We start from the raw sequence: 18,085 nt of genomic DNA, 5'->3' as shown, positions 1-18,085 counted from the left end.
AAAAAAAAAAAAAAAAAGATTTCTACAATAATAGTGGGTCTTGAGTAAGATGTATACATGTCATATGTGTGTAGTAACTAAGGCTGGGCTCTCTTGCTGTGGTCCATTCACGCCACCCTGTACAAAGAGCTAAGGCTCTGCATTATTAGAAAAAACAGTTTGTCCTCTGCCCCATGGTTAAGAAGTCCTGGAACCAAATATTTCTCTTTACAAACTCAGGGATTCAAAAGAGTTCAGAAAATATATATTTTTCCTAAACGTGACCAGGCATGTAGCATTGCAGAAACAAGTTTAAAAGCAAAGGCAAATAGATTATTGTGGAAGCAAGAAGAACATTTTTTAAAAGAGCAGAGGATTCATTCAGTAAAGTGCATTGGTAAATAACATATAAAGAGGATTTTTCCCTCAGCCATGGAAAATGTTAATGTAAGACAGCTAATGCCCAGATGTTTCTCAGAATAATTATTACAAGCATTTCTTCCTTTGCTCAGTTAGCAGATATTTATTGAGTACCTGCTCTGGGCTCACCAGAACTGTTTTAGTGCAGGAGACCCAGTGGTTAAATCTCTGCCTTCATGACATTTATGTTCTAGGGGGGCAGACACACAACAAATGAAATACAGGAAATATATATATATATATATATATATATATATATATATATATATTTAAGATAGTGATAAGCATGAAGGAAAAAAAATGAGGAAAGAGGGACACAAAAGGTCAGAGTAGGAGTAGGCCAGGCGCAGTGGCTCACGCCTGTAATCCCAGCACTTTGGGAGGCCGAGGCAGGCGAATCACTTGAGGTCAGGTGTTTGAGACTAACCTGGCCAACATGGTGAAACCTCGTTTCTACTAAAAACGCAAAAATTAGCCAGGCGTGGTGGTGCACGCTTGTAATCCCAGCTACTTGGGAGGCTGAGGTGGGAGAATTGCTTAAACCCGGGAGGTGGAGGTTGCAGTGAGCCAAGATTGCACCACTGCACTCCAGCCTGGGTGACAGAATGAGAGATTGTCTCAAAAATAAACAGAGAAACCCCAAAAGGTCAGAGGAAAGGAGGAAATGGCAACTCTAAATTGTAGATAGGACAGCCAGCATAGGCTTCCCTGGAGGTGACCTTTGAGTAAGGGACTGAAGAGCGTGAAGGAACTGAAGCTGTGGATCTCTGGGGGAAGTGCTTGGGCCAGGGTAGATGGCAAGTGCAGAGGCCCAATTTCCTTTGGCAGCTGCCGTGCAGGATACACAGCTTGAGCCTAACCTGCAGCTGCTGCTAGGATTCCCACATGTATAGTCAACTCACCGGGTGGGTTGCCAAGACTATGAGTGTGAAGGTGCAAGGAGCCTTCTGAGGGGACCTCATCACAAGGTGATATAGTTTGGATGTGTGTCCCCATCCAAGTTTCACACTGAAATCTAATCTCCAGTGTTGGAGGTGGGGTCTGGTGGGAGGTGACTGGATCACGGGAATGGTTTTCTCTGGAATGGCTTAGCACCATCCCCTTTGGTACTGTCCTCCCGATCGTGAGTGAGTTCTTATGTGATCTGGTAGTATAAAACTGTGTAGCAACTCCCACCTTGCTCTCCTGCTCCTGCTCTGGTCATGTGAGGGCCGGCTTCCCCTGGGCCTTCTACCATGGTTGTAAGTTTCCTGAAGCTTCCCCAGAAGCCAAGCAGATGCCAGCATCGTGCTTCCTGTACAGCCTGTGGAACTGTGAGCCAATTAAACCTCTTTTCTTTATAAATTACCCAGTCCAGGTATTTCCTTATGGCAATGCGAGAACTGCCTTATACATAAGGGAACTTAGAGACTTGGGCAGATGAGGTTGTCCCAGAAACCAAGCCTTAGCTGAAGGGGAAAAGCAACTCTGAGAACATCATAATGTCTGTCACTTGGGTTTATCTCCTGGCCTATCCCCTTTAAATACTTAAGGTCAAGTGTTGTGATAAAGGGAGAAGTTGCAAGTAAAAACAGTAATTTTATGAAAACCTGTGAGGTACAGGGCACAAGGAATGGGGGTACAGTTCAGTTCTTTCCAGTGTGAGTTGTAAGAGACAGTCACTCTCATTGCTACAGCAAGGGACACAAGGTATCTTTAGCAAATAGGCAACTCCAGAAATCATTCCTTTGGCTGTTGGAAGGCTCCAGAAGAGAGGTGGCATGAGGCTGGAGCTGAGAGCAGGCATCAGATTATAAGGGTCTTTGTTTTAATAGCTAAGGAGTTTAGAATGTTATCCTAAGGACACTGGGGAAGAGAGACATGATCAGACTTGCCTTTTAGGAAGATTGCTCAGGTTGCCCAGTGGAAAATGGATGGGAAGCAGCAAGATGGGAGACTGGAAAAGTTACGAGACTGATAGGTGATCTAGGTGGGGAGCAGATGGGAACTGAATTGGAGCAGTGGCAGTGAAGCTGCAGGAAGATGTACAGATCTGAGAGTATTTAGATGATGGAAGCTACAGAACCCGAGTGAATCAAGATGGGTGGTAGTAAAGGGAAAGAAGGAGTAAAGGAAAATCTTCAGGCATTTGGTGTGAACAGTTGGGTAGAGGGGCACTTAGATAGGCGATATGAGAGGAATGGGCAGGCTGGGGTTTCTCTCCTGGGGTAGTGGTGGGGCTTGTTGACGAAAGCTTCTGGGACGTGCTGAATTAGAGGTTCTGTGAGTACCAGGTGTCAATGTCTAACAGGTAGCTGACTGAGTCTCAGACAGTTCTGTCCTTGAGCTTTAGACTTAAATATTCAAATGCCTGACAGGTAACTCCACTGAGAAGTCTGATAAACTCATGATGCCTCACAGTGAATGTCTCATCTCCCTGTGACCCCGTCCTCCACCTTCTTATCCTGCTCTCTGCCACCACATTCACTCCCCCACCCCTCACCTGTCCCAGGGTGGCACCACCATCTTGCTTGGACTCGTGCAATAACCTGCTTCACATCCTCTTCATTTCTGTATACCCAGTGTCCAGGGCAAGCAGTACCTGGGGACTCAGCTAGGTGTGCCCCAGGGACTCGGAAATAGCTCTCAGAGAGGTAAGCTAGGAAGTCATCAGATGATAGGTCAGAACTCAGATAATGCACGGTCAAGTCTGACTGCAACCTGACTAAAGAAGGATGAAGGGGTCAGGCACAGTGGCTCACGCCTGTAACCCCAGCACTTTGGGAGGCTGAGGTGGGCAGATCACCTGAGGTCGGGAATTTGAGACCAGCCTGACCAACATGGAGAAACCCCATCTCTACTAAAAAAACAAAATTAGCAGGGCATGGTGGCACATGCCTGTAATCCCCGCCACTTGGGAGGCTGAGGCAGGAGAATCACTTGAACCCGAGAGGCAGAGGTTGCGGTGAGCCAAGATCGTACCACTGCCCTCCAGCCTGGGCAACAAGAGCAAAACTCCATCTCAAAACAAAAAGAAAAAGAAAAACAAACAAACAAACACAACAACAACAAAAGGATGAAGGATGGGTCAGCAATGGGAGCTCAGGAGGCAAAGTCAGAAAAGGAAATTTTGGTAGCATTATCGATAGCATGGTGGTCCCTGGGGGTGCAGGCAGACACAAATACCAAGTCCTTGTGGCAGAGTATCCCTATGATGGAGGCTGAGTATGGAGCTCTAATATTCTGGCCCTCTACCCTTAAGTTTACTCATGTCCCTTGCTCACCAGGCACTCTCTGACTAGAATTAGGCTTGCCATGCAGATTTGCCTACAGGAAAAGACACACCAATTAGCAAGGATGATTATTCTGTCCATCTGAGAGTATGTATCAGTTACCATCACAGATCATTAAATTAGCATTCCAGCCTGCGAATGGAAGTCTCTGTGAACCTGTTCATGCATGCCTTGGGATCTGAGAGGCAGGTGCATGCCTTGGTATGCTGACAAATTCAGTATTTGATACAAGAATTCTATTTTACTTTTCTCCCATTATAAAAATGATATGTATTCATTATTGCTTTCTCTTTTCTACTTTGTCTTTGTTTCTAAAATCACTCATAATTTCAAACATCCAAAAACAACTACTACTAATTGTCAGGATGTTTCCTTCCAATCTGTTTTCTATGCATATGGAAATAATGTTTAGCAATGATTTCATTTCTTTTTTGTAAAAATGCAGTACAGATTTGCAATCCCAAATGACAAAATTCCTAATCAGCTGTGTGGAAAAGAGTTTTGGCTGCTTTCCTCATGCCAAAAAAAGTTGACTACACTGTAGTAAAAGAACTAATTTCTGCAACCTGACCAAGGAAGAGGTTCCCCGTTTCCAAGACCTTGGCAAGAATCATAAGCATGAAGAGCAATTCAGTACAGCTTTTATGATAGTCAGTGGTTAACCTCCAAACACCATAATTACCCAACTAGCTATGTGCTACATAGTATCCTTCTAATCTTAAATTCATGTCCCTAGAGAATATATCTAATATGTATGTGTCAGTGTATGTGCATGAATGGTGCTTTCCTAATTCTCTCATTCTTTCTATATTTATTAGCTAGTCTCCTTCTATAAAGAGCTCTGTCATAAGCTCTTTTGTTACCCTGAAATATGAATCATGGAAGACACTCCAATAAATGTTGATTCTTTCCCTTAATTCATCAAATTTAAATTCTTGATGCTCAGAAACGTTAAGCACTCAGTAATTGGTAACTGATATAGTTTGTGTGCTTTTAGCTTTGCTACAATTTGGGCATCTTACTATGATGTAAACAAAAAAGAAAAAAATGAAAGTAACCACCAAAAAGTTCCACAGTTTCATTTTCTTTAACTCAAACTCAGTCACAAGATGTTGAGGCTAACAAGTCAAGAAGGCATACATACCTCATTCTCTGATGAACTTGCAGAGATGAGCACCTCTTGGGCATCAAAGAACTCAGAAACAGACTCTGACATGGAGAGGCGGCTCTCATTGGCTACTTGCTGTGATAGGGGGAGACTGACATGGATTTGCTCACCAGCCTGCAGAAGACAGAAGCATACACAGTGTAATTGCTTTTCCCCCTGTTAGAATAGCTATTCCTTTAAATTAGCCAGATTTATACTCTTTAATACTGTATGTTAAAAAGTGGCGGCCACAAGTAATTTTCACTTGCAATTCAGTAACGACCACTGTATACGTTTCCTTCCAATGTGTCTAAAGACCCCAAAAGGAATAGTTGAAAGGTGTTGGTACTGTGCCTTGATTTTAAATCTTTGGTTGATTGATACTGAGTCAGGTTAAGCTGCTATGAATACCCTGATTGGCTGTAGAGACAACTTCATTCTCTTATTCTTAGCTCTGTCATATTCTAATGGTACATTAAACATGAAGAAATATTTGTAGAAACTACTAGAGACATGCTAAGAAAATCTATAAAACTAATTTTTGAGACAGACTATATATGTCACTTTGCAATTTGATCATGAATTTTAACCAATAAAACACATGACTGGAATACTGAACCTTATTTCAAATTATACTTTTATTCAGTAAGTGATAGTTTTCAAGGAAGCTATTCAAGTTTCAATTAAAAATGTAAGATATATATATATATTCTAGTGCACATTTCAGGTTGAAAAGAAGATTCCAACTGAGATTATCAAATTATTTTTGAATGACAAATTTTAGAAATACTTCTAGATTCTGGGCAGCTGAGTGAATATAAGTATTATTAGAGAATACAGAGCCCATGGAGGTGAATGAATTTAGGGTGGAAAACTTAAGTCAAAGACAAGTTGTTTTGGGATAATATTTCCTAAGAGGTTAGAACCCTTGTACCTATAGATTTCTAGTAAAATGTATGTTTTTGGTACAAATATGACCTTAAAATCAGTTAAATCTCTCAACTTGTTACATATATCATCACTGTATATAAAGCTCTAACATTACTGTTAAAAAGTGTAAGTTCTCATGTTATAAAGTAATAACTTTATGGAGAGTCATAAACAGAATTATACACTTAAGTTTAGCCCAAATACTGAATGTTCTCCTATTCTCTTAACATTTCTTCAATCTGAAAAATGGAATAATAATACCACCTAACACAGAGGGTTGTTGAGCGTGTCGAATGAGATCACACATGCAAAGTCGTTAACACAATACCTAGCACATAGTAAGCATTACCTTGACACATGTCAGCTATTAATTAGCAGCAGCAGCAGCAGTAGTAGCTGCAGCAGTACCATTAGCATTATCTTAACAAGGTCAGGCGACTTCTGTCCTTAGGGCTTTCAAACAAACCTTAAGAACACTTTTACTTAGCAACCTTCTCAGCTAAAATTTTTTTTTTTTTTTTGCAACATTTCACCAGCCATTTGATGCTAATGAACATTTCTAATGACGAATGAGACAGACATTGAAAATTAACAAGCTGGAGTAGATATATAAATCAAATATTCAGTGGTATCAGGTGAACATAGGAATAAATAAAAATAGACACTGATCACCAGGAATAAATGATGCCAAGCTCTTATATATCCTTTACTTCAAAGAACATTGAACTGTCAGCGACACAAATATTTATGGAGAGAACCTTTATTAACAGTGAAAGAACTGGATATAAATAAACAAAAATATGCAGTAAATTTAGATGCTAAAAAAATAGGTACTCTGCATCTATTTAAAATGAGTCTTACCTCATCAGGGCTAGGAATAATATTTACACTGACAACCTGATCACAAATAATAGACTCTGAATGTATTCTGTTCAAACGACTCCTTAGTTCAGCATTCTGGTTGAGTGCCTTAAAATAACAAAAACCACACATATAATTTAAAATTAATAAGCAAGCATAAAACAGAACAAGTACGCAGGTACAAGTTAGACAATAATGTCTGTGATGTTCTTAGCTCTAACGTTTGAAGCCATCATGAGCCAGACAAGGAGTAAATAAATGGCTCAAAAATAAGGTATTAATTTTTTGTAATATAAGATTGCTACTTTGCACGTTGGTGGGCTGAGTTAACAGATTTCATAAAAGTGATTCATGGAATTTTCTTTCCTTTAGAGTGAGGCCCATTATACTCAAGCCCAGTCTACCACTACATATATATTACTTTGTGCAGCCTATGATGAAAACTACTGTTTTCATTGAAAATTCTTTCACATTTTTGTTCTAGTTTCTAAAGTTTGGGAGTTGTTTCAAAACTGGGTAGTTACCTTAAAATTAGTTAGAAATAGAATGAACTGGCTTTAGTTTATAGAATTAGATTTTCATCTGTTTAAAGAAAACATCTGTATTTTCATTTTCCAGGAGCACATAATATATATGACAATGCTGCAGAACTAACTTAAGTGCAAACAAAAAGGTGTCTTCAATGAACAGTGTAGACACTGACAACCATAATAAGAACATAGCACTGAAAGTACACCAACTCTACGTTCTCTACATGACACTACCTCCAACACGCTTTAAGTTAGCATCAGTAAAATACTACTTGCTACAACACAGTTTAGTATGTGGAGCAACTGCATTTATTACAAAAAGAGAAAAGTTTTACATAAGCATGGCATCCCTACAAGGACCCTGTTGACAAAGGTACAGTGAATCCTCTGGTAAGGAACATCCCACTGATACACAGAAACATGTTCCATTTATAGAATACAGATGTAGCTAATTGGAATTGTATCAAGCCTCAAGTTAAAGACCTGTGAGAAGACAAGGCCCAGTGAAAAGATAGCTTTCTTTTCCTTCCCATTAAGATCAGCAATTAGAAGATATAAAGATATAAAAGTCAGTGCCTAGTAAAGAGGGTATCTGCTTCAGGGAATGGGCATTCTGCTTCATTCAGAGCCAATGAATACAGTAAACCAATACATACAGAAATATAATCTCATTATTACAATTCTGTACCTATTAAAACACCCAGGGTAAATACAAAGTAGCTAAACTCTTCATTGCCTTTTCTCTCCTCTCTCCATCCTAGTCCCCGTGTCTTTCCCTCCCTCAACCCAGTTTTTGCTTTTTGAGGACAGAACTATCACTTGCAGCCTTTGGCTTTTGTTTGAAGCTGTTAGAACCGGTTTGTAAAATATGTCAAATCATATACTTGATCTGGAGGACTGTCACATTGATGGATTAAAGGTGGATACAGATTCTACAGTCATTATATTTGGAGATAGGAGGAAATAAGTCTCTGACTATCTGAGAAAACAGGAATGTTTTAGGGGGAAGAAGGTGATAACATTCTTAGTAGATAAACCATGTGCCTCAAAGGAAGACTCCTAGTATCTTTTCAACCTGAGAAAGTGCTCAGGATCATTTCTCTTGGAGCAAAATCTCAAACACTTAGAATGAGAAAACAAAAACAAAAACAAAAAACCAACAACAACACTGCATTACTCTTATCTTTTGTGAGTACTATAGACCTTTCTCCTATATGTTAGGACCACAAAAGATGCTGATTTCTTCTTCGTTCTCTGCCTACAAGTAAATGCATAGTTGCCTTAGTTACTGAAATATTTGGAACCATATATGCTTTGGTGCCATGTAAGTGGGAGGCTATTTGATAGTTTTAATTGCAGAATCACAGTTTTTGTTGTTGTTGGTTGTTTGTTTTGAGACAGAGTCCTGCTCTGTCACCCAGGCTGGAGTGCAGTGGTGTGATTTCAGCTCACTGCAACCTCGGACTCCCGGGTTCAAGTGACTCTCATGCCTCAGCCTCCTAAGTAGCTGGGATTACAAGTGTGCACCACCACATCTGGCTAATTTTTGTATTTTTAGTAGAGATGAAGTTTTGCCATGTTCACCAGGCTGGTCTCAAACTCCAGACCTCAAGTGATCCTCTGGCCTCAGCCTCCCAAAGTGCTGGGATTACAGGCAGGAGTTACCCTGCCCAGCCCAGAATCACAGTCTAACATCTCGCCAGTAATGTCAGTAAGAAATGAACTAAGAGGTTTTTAAATTAAATATAATTTATTCTTTTTCTTAGACGTGATGTGAAAAATAAAAATTCTGGCCTGGGAGTCAGAAGATCAGGTTCTCTTGATCTCAGGGCTAAGTAGTCTTCACCAAGTTACTTAACCTTTCTGGGGTTGTATTAAATAAACATACAAATTTGATTGAAACGCTAAGTCAGAATCCTGCACAGTGCCTCTTGGTTATCATTATGAAGATGAACTAGCATCCAGAATAGTGCAAAAATAATTCCGGGTTCGGGGATTTTCTGATGCTTATAATATGGTTCATAGGAATTTCTATACTTCATGGGGCAAATCATCAGTATTTGGCTCTCTGATAAGAGCACACTCAAGGTATTTTTACGTTCTATGCAAAGTTTACTTTCGCATTCGCTGGGATGGTCTGGAGAGAGTTTTATCACCTATGTTCTTACTTAATTCTCTTATTATTGAAACCCTGTTCTCTCTTCCATTGACGGCAAAAAGAGTAGCATGGGAGCAAAAGAGAGAAATCTTAAAGTATTTCTTATTAAGATGAAAGCCAGGCATGGTGGCTCATGTCTGTAACCTGAGCACTTTGGGAGACCAAGACAGATGGATCACTTGAGGTCAGGGGTTCGAGACCAGCCTGGCCAACATGGTGAAACCCCAACTCTATTAATAATACAAAAATTAGCTAGGTGAGGTGGCACACGTCTACAGTCCCAGCTACTCAGGAGGCTGAGGTAGGAGAATCACTTTAACTCTTGAGGTGGAGGTTGCACTGAGCCAAGATTGTGTCACTGCACTTCAGCCTGGGCAATACTGCAAGACTGTGTCTCAAAAAAAAAAAAAAAAAGTATGTTTTATTAAGCTGAAGAAAAATAGAAGTACTTTCATTTGTTAAATTTTTTAATGTAAATGTTTTAATGTAAATTTTTTCAAACTTCAAAATCTTTTTTTTTTTTTAAATGATGGCAAATACTCAAAGCCAAAGATCTGCTGTAGTTCACCACTACTGGCAAAGAATTACACTCTCCTGCCAAAATGCTAACACTGTGCCAAAACAAGACAGTTTGGTTCCATTTTAACTACACAATGATGCATTATGCTAGTTCTTATTTTAATCACTTTTAGAATTGAGACAAAAGTAGAAGACTCATCTCTGCTGCTATGATTTGAAGCCAGATGTTAAGCATGTTGAGTTCAAAGCTAAAAGTTTAAAATACATCATTTTATTAATAATATCTATGCAGTGGTAGAAAAGAGTAGCTGTTACATAGCACAGGAAGCATGGAAATCAAGACCGTCCCACTCTGGCAACCCCAGTGGTGAAAACTGTAAGCCGGCAACTGAGCATGCAACAGCCCCTTTCTGCGCATCCTCCTCCTTTTGCCTTGATCATACAGGCTGTTTATGAAGTTTGCTACAACCAAGTGCCATGAGCTTTCAGGTAGTGCTTAGGTCTACATTTATTATTTCCTGCCCTGAAAATTATTTTTATCTAATAATACCATGTTTCTGTAATAATATCATGGAAACTTTGGGACAAGTATTGTCAGGGAAATGATGCTCTTCGTGACAACAGAAAAGGGCCTAGAAGATGGCAGAAATAATGTAGGGAATGTACCCAAGAGGAGTGAGCAGTGGCATAAGCAAGGAAAAAGGAGGCAGAGGACCAGCCCCTGGTGCCAGCCAATGAGAGAGAAGAGCCGTGGAGACTTGTCGGCAGTAACATTGCTGTTAGTGGCATACAGGACCAAAGACCTAACAGGGAGGAAGCACCTTGAAGCCAGGAACTGGGCACAGATTCCTCACTCAGCAGGTTTTATGCATATTCTCACCACTTGCTTTACTGAGCTTGGATTGCACTAAAAACTACAATGCATGCTCATTTCCCCACACCTCATGTCCCTTATGCACATTTCAAGTCTAATATATCCAAGAAATGCACAATTCCTTTCCAATGTGTAAAATAAGTTACTGTCTTAAAGATTTGAGCCAGAATCAATTACCTAAATTGCCACCTCCTTAGCTACTAACTACCATTCATCAACCCTGGCAGGTAATTCCTAGGTGAAGATTTATCTTAGGCTGGGTGAGACTCTGGCATAAACATTTTACTAAATGGAACTGTGGGTTCTATGAGAAAAACATAGAAGCCTAATGGCTGGAGAAGGATATGAAACATATGGCAAGATGAAATCATCATAAATTTAAACCCTTTAGACAAAAATAAAACTGGTTCAAAAGGAATGAGAAAATGAGCACGGAAACTGTCAAAGCTAGAGCTGTCAAAAACCAAATCCTGGGTCTCTCTTAAAAATCACTTGTTTTTTCAATTACGAAAATACCATTAAAGTATATTTGGAAAATGCAAAATATAGAAAAAGTTTTTAAAAATGCATCTTACTACCCAACTGTTAGTAGTTTGGCCCATTTCTTTCTAGATTTTTTTCCTCTGTATTTTTAAATATTGCTTAGTGGGTGCATGGTTTACATACTGTATCTGCCCCTTATTCTTTGCACATAAGCAGTTATTTTGTTTCAAACTCTTCACACACATAATTTTAATAGTTGCATTAGCAAGTATTTCCTACTATTGGACACTTATGCTGTTACTGATTTTTACTAGTACAAATAATACTGCCATGAATATGTGCATGATTGTTTTCTAAATTTCAGCATTAATAGACATATCAGCCATTGACTTACAGGGTAAAAGGGTAAAAACATTTTAAGGCTTTTAATAAATATTGCCAAATTATGTTCAAAATGACGACAATTTAAAGTTTAAAGAAGATATAAGGATTCTATAAAGAGTATCTTCACATACAACAAATTTGGCCAAGTCTCAGGGAACTATGAAATCCAGGAATAAACAAATACATTTGCAACTTTTATTTCATCACAGAATAATTATTTGGGTATGTGAAATGGTGTGGACAGAGAAGATGACAGATATGACTGAGATTTTAGATTATGCTACTATATAGTATGTTAAGCAATTTTTTTGCTTCAATTCTCATATTTACTACATTTCGCTGATTCTAAGATGCACATTTCCCTCCATTTTCACCGCCTCTGAAGCACTGTGTCAGTTCAATTGACAGTGTGTTTTTTTCCCTTTCTCAGTAATGCACAAAATGATGATGCATGTAACAACTGATGGCATCTTGATTTAATAAAATACAGTGATTCTAGCTGGAATAGATGGGTCACATTCCGTTATTCACATTTATATGAGCCCAACTCTCACTGCATTTAACACAAGCTGTGCAGAATTTCTGGGGCCAGGAATCAAACTAGTAACAGTGATAAAGTGTAATGTATTGAAGATAGTCTCAAGATGAGTTGGATTTTTATTATTATGGTAATCTGGGGTGCTGAGGTTGCCTTAGTCTTATTACAGACTATTTCATTTTGGTGTTCAGGATACTGCATTAAACAAGACATAAGCTGGGTGCAGTGGTTCATGCCTATAACTCCAGCACTTCAGGAGTCCGAGGTGGGAGGATCACTTGAGGACAGGAGTTCGAGACCAGCCTGGGCAACATGGTGAAATCCCATCTCTACTAAAAATACAAAAAATTAGCCAGACGTGGTGGCACATGCCTGTAATACCAGCTAGTTGGGAAGCTGTGGCAGGAGAATCACTTGAACCTGGGAGGTGGAGGTTGCAGTGAGCTGAGACTGCGTCACTGTACTCCAAACAGGGCAACAGAGCAAGACTCTGCCTCCAAAAAACAAACAAAAAAAGATATGAAATTATAGCTGATGTGAAATAAAGTCATTTATAAGGGATAGATGCCACATAAAATGTCCTGTCCTACAGGCTTGGGTCCAACATCTAGGCTCCCTCAAGTGTAAAAGTTTAAGTTTCATAGGGGTTAAATAACAGAATTACATATGTTTTTGTGTACATATGGATCGGAGAAGTAATATTACTTTAGTTATTTTTATTTTTTTGAGACAGAGTCTTGCTGTGTCGCAAAGGCTGGAGTGCAATGGCATGATCTTGGCTCACTGCAACCTCTGCCTCCTGGGTTCAAGCAATTCTCCTGCCTCAGCCTCCCAAGTAGCTGGGATTACAGGCACCTGCTACCACACCCAGCTAATTTTTTTGTATTTTTAGTAGAGACGGGGTTTCACCATGTTGGCCAGGCTGGTCGAAGTAATACTACTTTAGAAGAACAATTCATTAGACTGTGCAAATTGTTGTTTGCTCAAGGCAGGTAACAATTTATGCTGAGCATGTTGTAAAAATGCTAATTTCAAGTATTTTATCTACTATGTGCCTTCGAAAAAGATGATAAAATTTGCTGAGTCTGATATACTTAAAGCCTTGTTGAAATGCAGCACTTCAATCATAGACATACATCAAATAGGACTTATGTCAAATAAAACATAAGCTTTAAAAGTTTTGGACTACTAAATAAATTTGTTTGTTTGCTTTAGAGACAGGATCTTGCTCTGTTGCCCAGGCTGGAGTGCGGTGGTGGTATCATGGCTCACTGCAATCTTGAATTCCTGGGTGCAAGGAATTCTCCTGCCTCCACCTCCCAAAGAATTGGGATTATAGGCATAAGCCACTGTGCTTGTCCTAAAGATGTTATTTAAATTCAGTCTCTCTCCCTCCTCCCCTCTCTGAGGGACACCTGGCTTTTTTTCTGGACCCCAGAAAAATATCTGGGAGTTTAACTGATGACATTTGAATACGGACCAACCATGTCTTTAGGCTGTCTATAATGACACTATAATGTGAAGTTATACTAATTAAAAAACATACTCAGAACAGGGAGAACAATGGTCTCAATGTACTCAAGCTAATTAGTACTTGATCAATCTTAAGCGCTACATTAAAAGAGGGACAGCGAGAACAGAGTTGGCCAGCGAGGAGGGCTGATCAGTTGCTTTCTGCCCTCACTATTTCCTTATCTGCTGGCCCTTTTTGTCAAGATATAAAGATGCTGAGACTGCCAAATTCCAGGGCTAATGGTCAGTCTATATATTAGTTGCTACTAAATTGGATTCCGTTAACCTTTTCCTTCCTGAGATTATTGAAACTCCCCTTGGTCTCAATGGTCATCGCTTCTAAATCCTCTGGCTGCTTCCCCTGAGTCTCCATCAATGGCTTCTCTTTCTTGGCCTGTCTTATTTTATTTTATTTTTTTGCGACAGAGTCTTGCTCTGTTGCCCAGGCTAGAGTGATCTCGGCTCACTGCAACCTCTGCCTCCTGGGTGCAAGGAATTCTCCTGCCTCAGCCTTCCAAGTAGCTGGGACTACAGGCATGTGCCATCAAGCCTGGCTAATTTTTACATTTTGTAGAGATGGGGTTTTGCCATGTTGGCCAGGCTGGTTTCAAACTCCTGACCTCAGGTGATCCACCAGCCTTGGCCTCCTAAAGTGCTGGGATTAAGGTGCGAGCCACCGCGCCCGGCCACTTGGCCTTTTCTTTTTTCTTTTTCTTTTTGAGATGGAGTTTCGCTCTCTCCTTGCTCAGGCTGGAGTGCAATGGCACGATCTCAGCTCACTGCAACCTCCACCTCCCAGGTTCAAGTGATTCTCCTGCCTCAGTCTCCCAAATAGCTAGGATTACAGGAGCCCACCACCACGCCCAGTTAATGTTTGTATTTTCAGTAGAGACGGGGTTTTGCCTGTTGGCCAGGCTGGTCTCGAACTCCTGACTTCATGATCCACACATCTCGGCCTCCCAAAGTGCTGGGATTACAGGCGTGAGCCACCACGCCCGGCCGGCCTGTTGTTTAAATGTTAATGTTCTCTATAGCAGCAGGAGCACCACTGACCCTTTTATTCTGACTGCAATGCAATTCATCAACATCTATAACTGCCCTGGTATGCAGGGACATCCATCTTCCTCTCTAGCCTAGACCTGTCTTCTGAGCTCTTAGACATAAATATCTAATTGCCTGTAAAATGCCCCACAGACACCTCAATCTCCACAGAAATCCATCATCATATACCTAAAGCAAACCAGCTCCTCTTATAGTCCCACCTTGGAGAAAACAACTTTCACATACCCAGTTATCCAAGTAAAAACCCTGGACTGTCTTGATTTTGTGTTCTTGTCCCTTTCTAATATTCTGCTGATCTCCAAGCCATGCTGATTCTCCCTCCTGGGTGTCTTTGAAATGTATTCCCTCCTTCTACCAATGCTGGCATGGCACTTCCTAAGTTTAGGAATATTATCTCAAGTGTACAAGCTATTCTCAAATTATCTCAAATACCATAAGAATCTGTCAAACTAGTCTTGCCTCCCAATTCCACCTACCCTCCATACTGTACCAGAGTAATCTTTCTAATATGCAAATTATGCCCTAATAATTCTAATTTCTGGCATTATCATTTACCAGTTAAAATTGTTAAGCCCTCCCTTCACTGACAGGATAAATCCAAAACCCTTTGTGTAGTCCCTGATGAGCTGGTTCTTGCCTACTTAATCAGCTACTCTTAAGAGTAATTCTTCCTTGTTCATCTCATACTTCTTCCACTACGAACTACCTGCCATTCTCCAGACATCTCTCCCACGGCCTAACCATGAATAGCAATTTTTTAGAAAGGAGTGAACTGTCAGTAAACTTAAATACCTTAAGCAAAGGCTGCTGTGGTTTCCAAAAAGGAGTCCACACTTAGAGGTGATGGGAATAGATGGCCAGTGGGGGTGCGACTACCCCGAGGGGAGGGCATGGACACACATGGGAATGTGAACATCACCAAAATGCTGGGATGACACACAACTGCAAACACTGAATTATCTGTTGGATAGGCTGTAACAGTCTATTTGAAACTTAATAGTTCCAAATTATTTTCACATCTTTCAAGGCTAAAATTGAGATTTTTTTGTAAAAATAAATAACAATAACAAACAATCCAACAAAAATCTATTGAGGCTCTACCTTTAGATGCAAATAAATATGTTTTGACAAGAGAGGGAAATATTTTAACCCAAAGGAAGCACAGTTGATCAAATTTTGCTCTATTTTACTTTTGTCATATTAGCATCCGGCCCTTCCTTGTGAGCGGTTGCTGTCTATTCAGGCCAGGTTGAAGGTCTGATTCCTCCAAGAAGCCTGATCTGTGGCTCTGCTCTCAGCTCAGGGATCTCCCATTCCTCTGAGCAAACAGAGCCCTGGAAATCTGCACCACCATGTACTGCTGTGAATGTACTACAGCGTGCTCCATTTCACTGTTTCCTGCTCATCTCATGAATCAGATCATGAGCTTGCTGGGGACATGGCCAGGGCTACTTTTACCGTGGTGTTGTGTACCTTGCATAATACCTAGCATATAGTCACCTGAATGGAATACAATGAATAAGGGAATAAACAAATGAATAACTGTTGTAAGATTTCTCTTCACAATTATTTCTAATTTCACCTGAAGCCCGACCCGAGATTTCTATTTACCATTCTCTGTTTCACCTATAAGCAAATAAAAGCAAGCAAGCAGGTAAGCAAGAAACAAATGTTTTCTTGTTTTTCTTAGTAAAGCTTATCTATCTCTAAACCTCCATCACTAAATACATCTGAAGGAACCGTTGCAACATTTAGGGGGACAAGAATGTATTTTATATGTTTACAGGATGACATTTGAATGTTTACTCGACCATTATTTTGATCTTTCTGATTCACGATACTTTCAGAATAATGATTTGGAAGATCAGTTAATGTCAACTGAGTGTTCGACCTATCCATAACATGAGAAGGGTCCAGGGAAAGCCATTAAAATGTTCTTCTAAATAAAGCCCTCTGCAGACTGGCAGAATCATAGCGGATTTTCACGCTCATGCTCCTGAGACCCCTGGCTTTGTACTGGAAGCAGCATATGCCCCTCAGCTGACAGTGTTTTATGGATAATGCAGAAAGTGTGGCCCAGATAACAACATCCATGACATGAAACTTAACATTCAAAATACGCCGACAGTTCAGGGACATAAAACATGGTGACACAGTGTAAGTCTACTTTTTAGGGACTGAGGGAAACTGTTCAAGCAGGATCTGCTCCACACGGAGAACCACTTACCCAGGATTTGCTTGCTCCTTCACTCTGATCCAAGGCACCAGGAAGCGAATAATATTTTATATAAACACCGAGTTCTCACAAAATCACATTACAACATTGAATTCTCAAAGGAGTTAAAGTCAGAGCATTTATAGTCTAAAGAAAATACTTCTAAGGAACTACTCAGTTGAAAAAAGCATAAGCACAGCTCTAAAGGATTTTTATCAGAAATTTCAACTTTGATATAGATACATAGGGATTTGATTAGTATTAATAAGATCAACTCTATAATATATATTGAAATATAAAAGTCTAGTTCAGGAAGCATAACTTAGGAAGAAAACCTCAAGAGTGCAAATCAGAAAAGAAAAAAATGGGTGATAGTAATCAGTAATTTTCAACAGATTAAGATGTAAGTGGGAAAAATACTAAGTGTGGAAGATCTAGTACCTTTTAAAAAATATTTACTATTGGACTGAATATATCCTGGAACACATTTCAGATGTATAGGTCAAATAAATGCATGATTTTTTTTTTTAAAATCAGGGGCTACCTTATAAATGACCTTAGAGAAGCATTAAGTGTTCAACTAGCCAAAATTACCATTATATGTGAAAGGTACCATTCACTCTTACCTTGACATTTTGGGGAAGAAAAGTAATACAATCTAATACCGACACTGCAGTCTTTTGGGGGAATTTCTGCAAACTGTACTATCCCCATGACTAGCCACCTCCCTGCCAGCTCCCCATCTTTTGATCTTTCATCTTACAGGGAAGGGAGTGTGTCATGTACATGCAAACACACACTCTCGTCTACCTGAGACAGTGACTGTCGGAGCCGTGCCATCTGCGTGCTGTGGCCCTTACTGTGATCCTGCTCGGAAACCATCTGCTTCAGCTTCTCCTTCTCTATAGCTATGCTATTAAACGCAGACTTCAAAAGAGAATGTACTGGGTGGGGAGAAAAGTGAGAAAAAACTGTTAGATATGTGCAGAAAGAATACACAACATTATAAATTTCTCCAGACTTTCACTCACAAATAGACATTTTTCTGGAAAGGCTATGTAATGGTCTAATTAAAAATTAGCCTTCAAAAGGAATCTTTATCAGAATATCTATACTCCACACAAGTATTACAATGGCAATTGATCAGAGTGAAAAATTCATTTTTTTTTTTTTTTTTTTTGAGACGGAGTCTTGCTCTGTC

General features: G+C 39.8%; 1 protein-coding gene across 2 annotated transcripts in view; it reads right to left on the bottom strand.

Moving 5' to 3' along the window:
• Positions 1-18,085, bottom strand: part of OSBPL6 (oxysterol binding protein-like 6) — a 175,444-nt gene that overhangs the window by 18,802 nt on the left and 138,557 nt on the right. For both annotated transcript variants that reach the window (XM_011944043.1, XM_011944044.1), the window contains 3 exons: positions 17,695-17,828; positions 6,610-6,717; positions 4,816-4,953 (listed from right to left, as the gene is read on the bottom strand). In XM_011944043.1, the coding sequence (XP_011799433.1) occupies positions 4,816-4,953; positions 6,610-6,717; positions 17,695-17,828 (380 nt within the window). The remainder of the gene's footprint in view (positions 1-4,815; positions 4,954-6,609; positions 6,718-17,694; positions 17,829-18,085) is intronic.

This window comes from Colobus angolensis, unplaced genomic scaffold (assembly GCF_000951035.1).
Source record: "Colobus angolensis palliatus isolate OR3802 unplaced genomic scaffold, Cang.pa_1.0 Scaffold224, whole genome shotgun sequence".
Lineage (NCBI taxonomy): Eukaryota > Metazoa > Chordata > Mammalia > Primates > Cercopithecidae > Colobus > Colobus angolensis.
The sequence above is the reverse complement of the archived record's forward strand: the minus strand, read 5'-3'. Positions and strand labels throughout refer to the sequence as shown.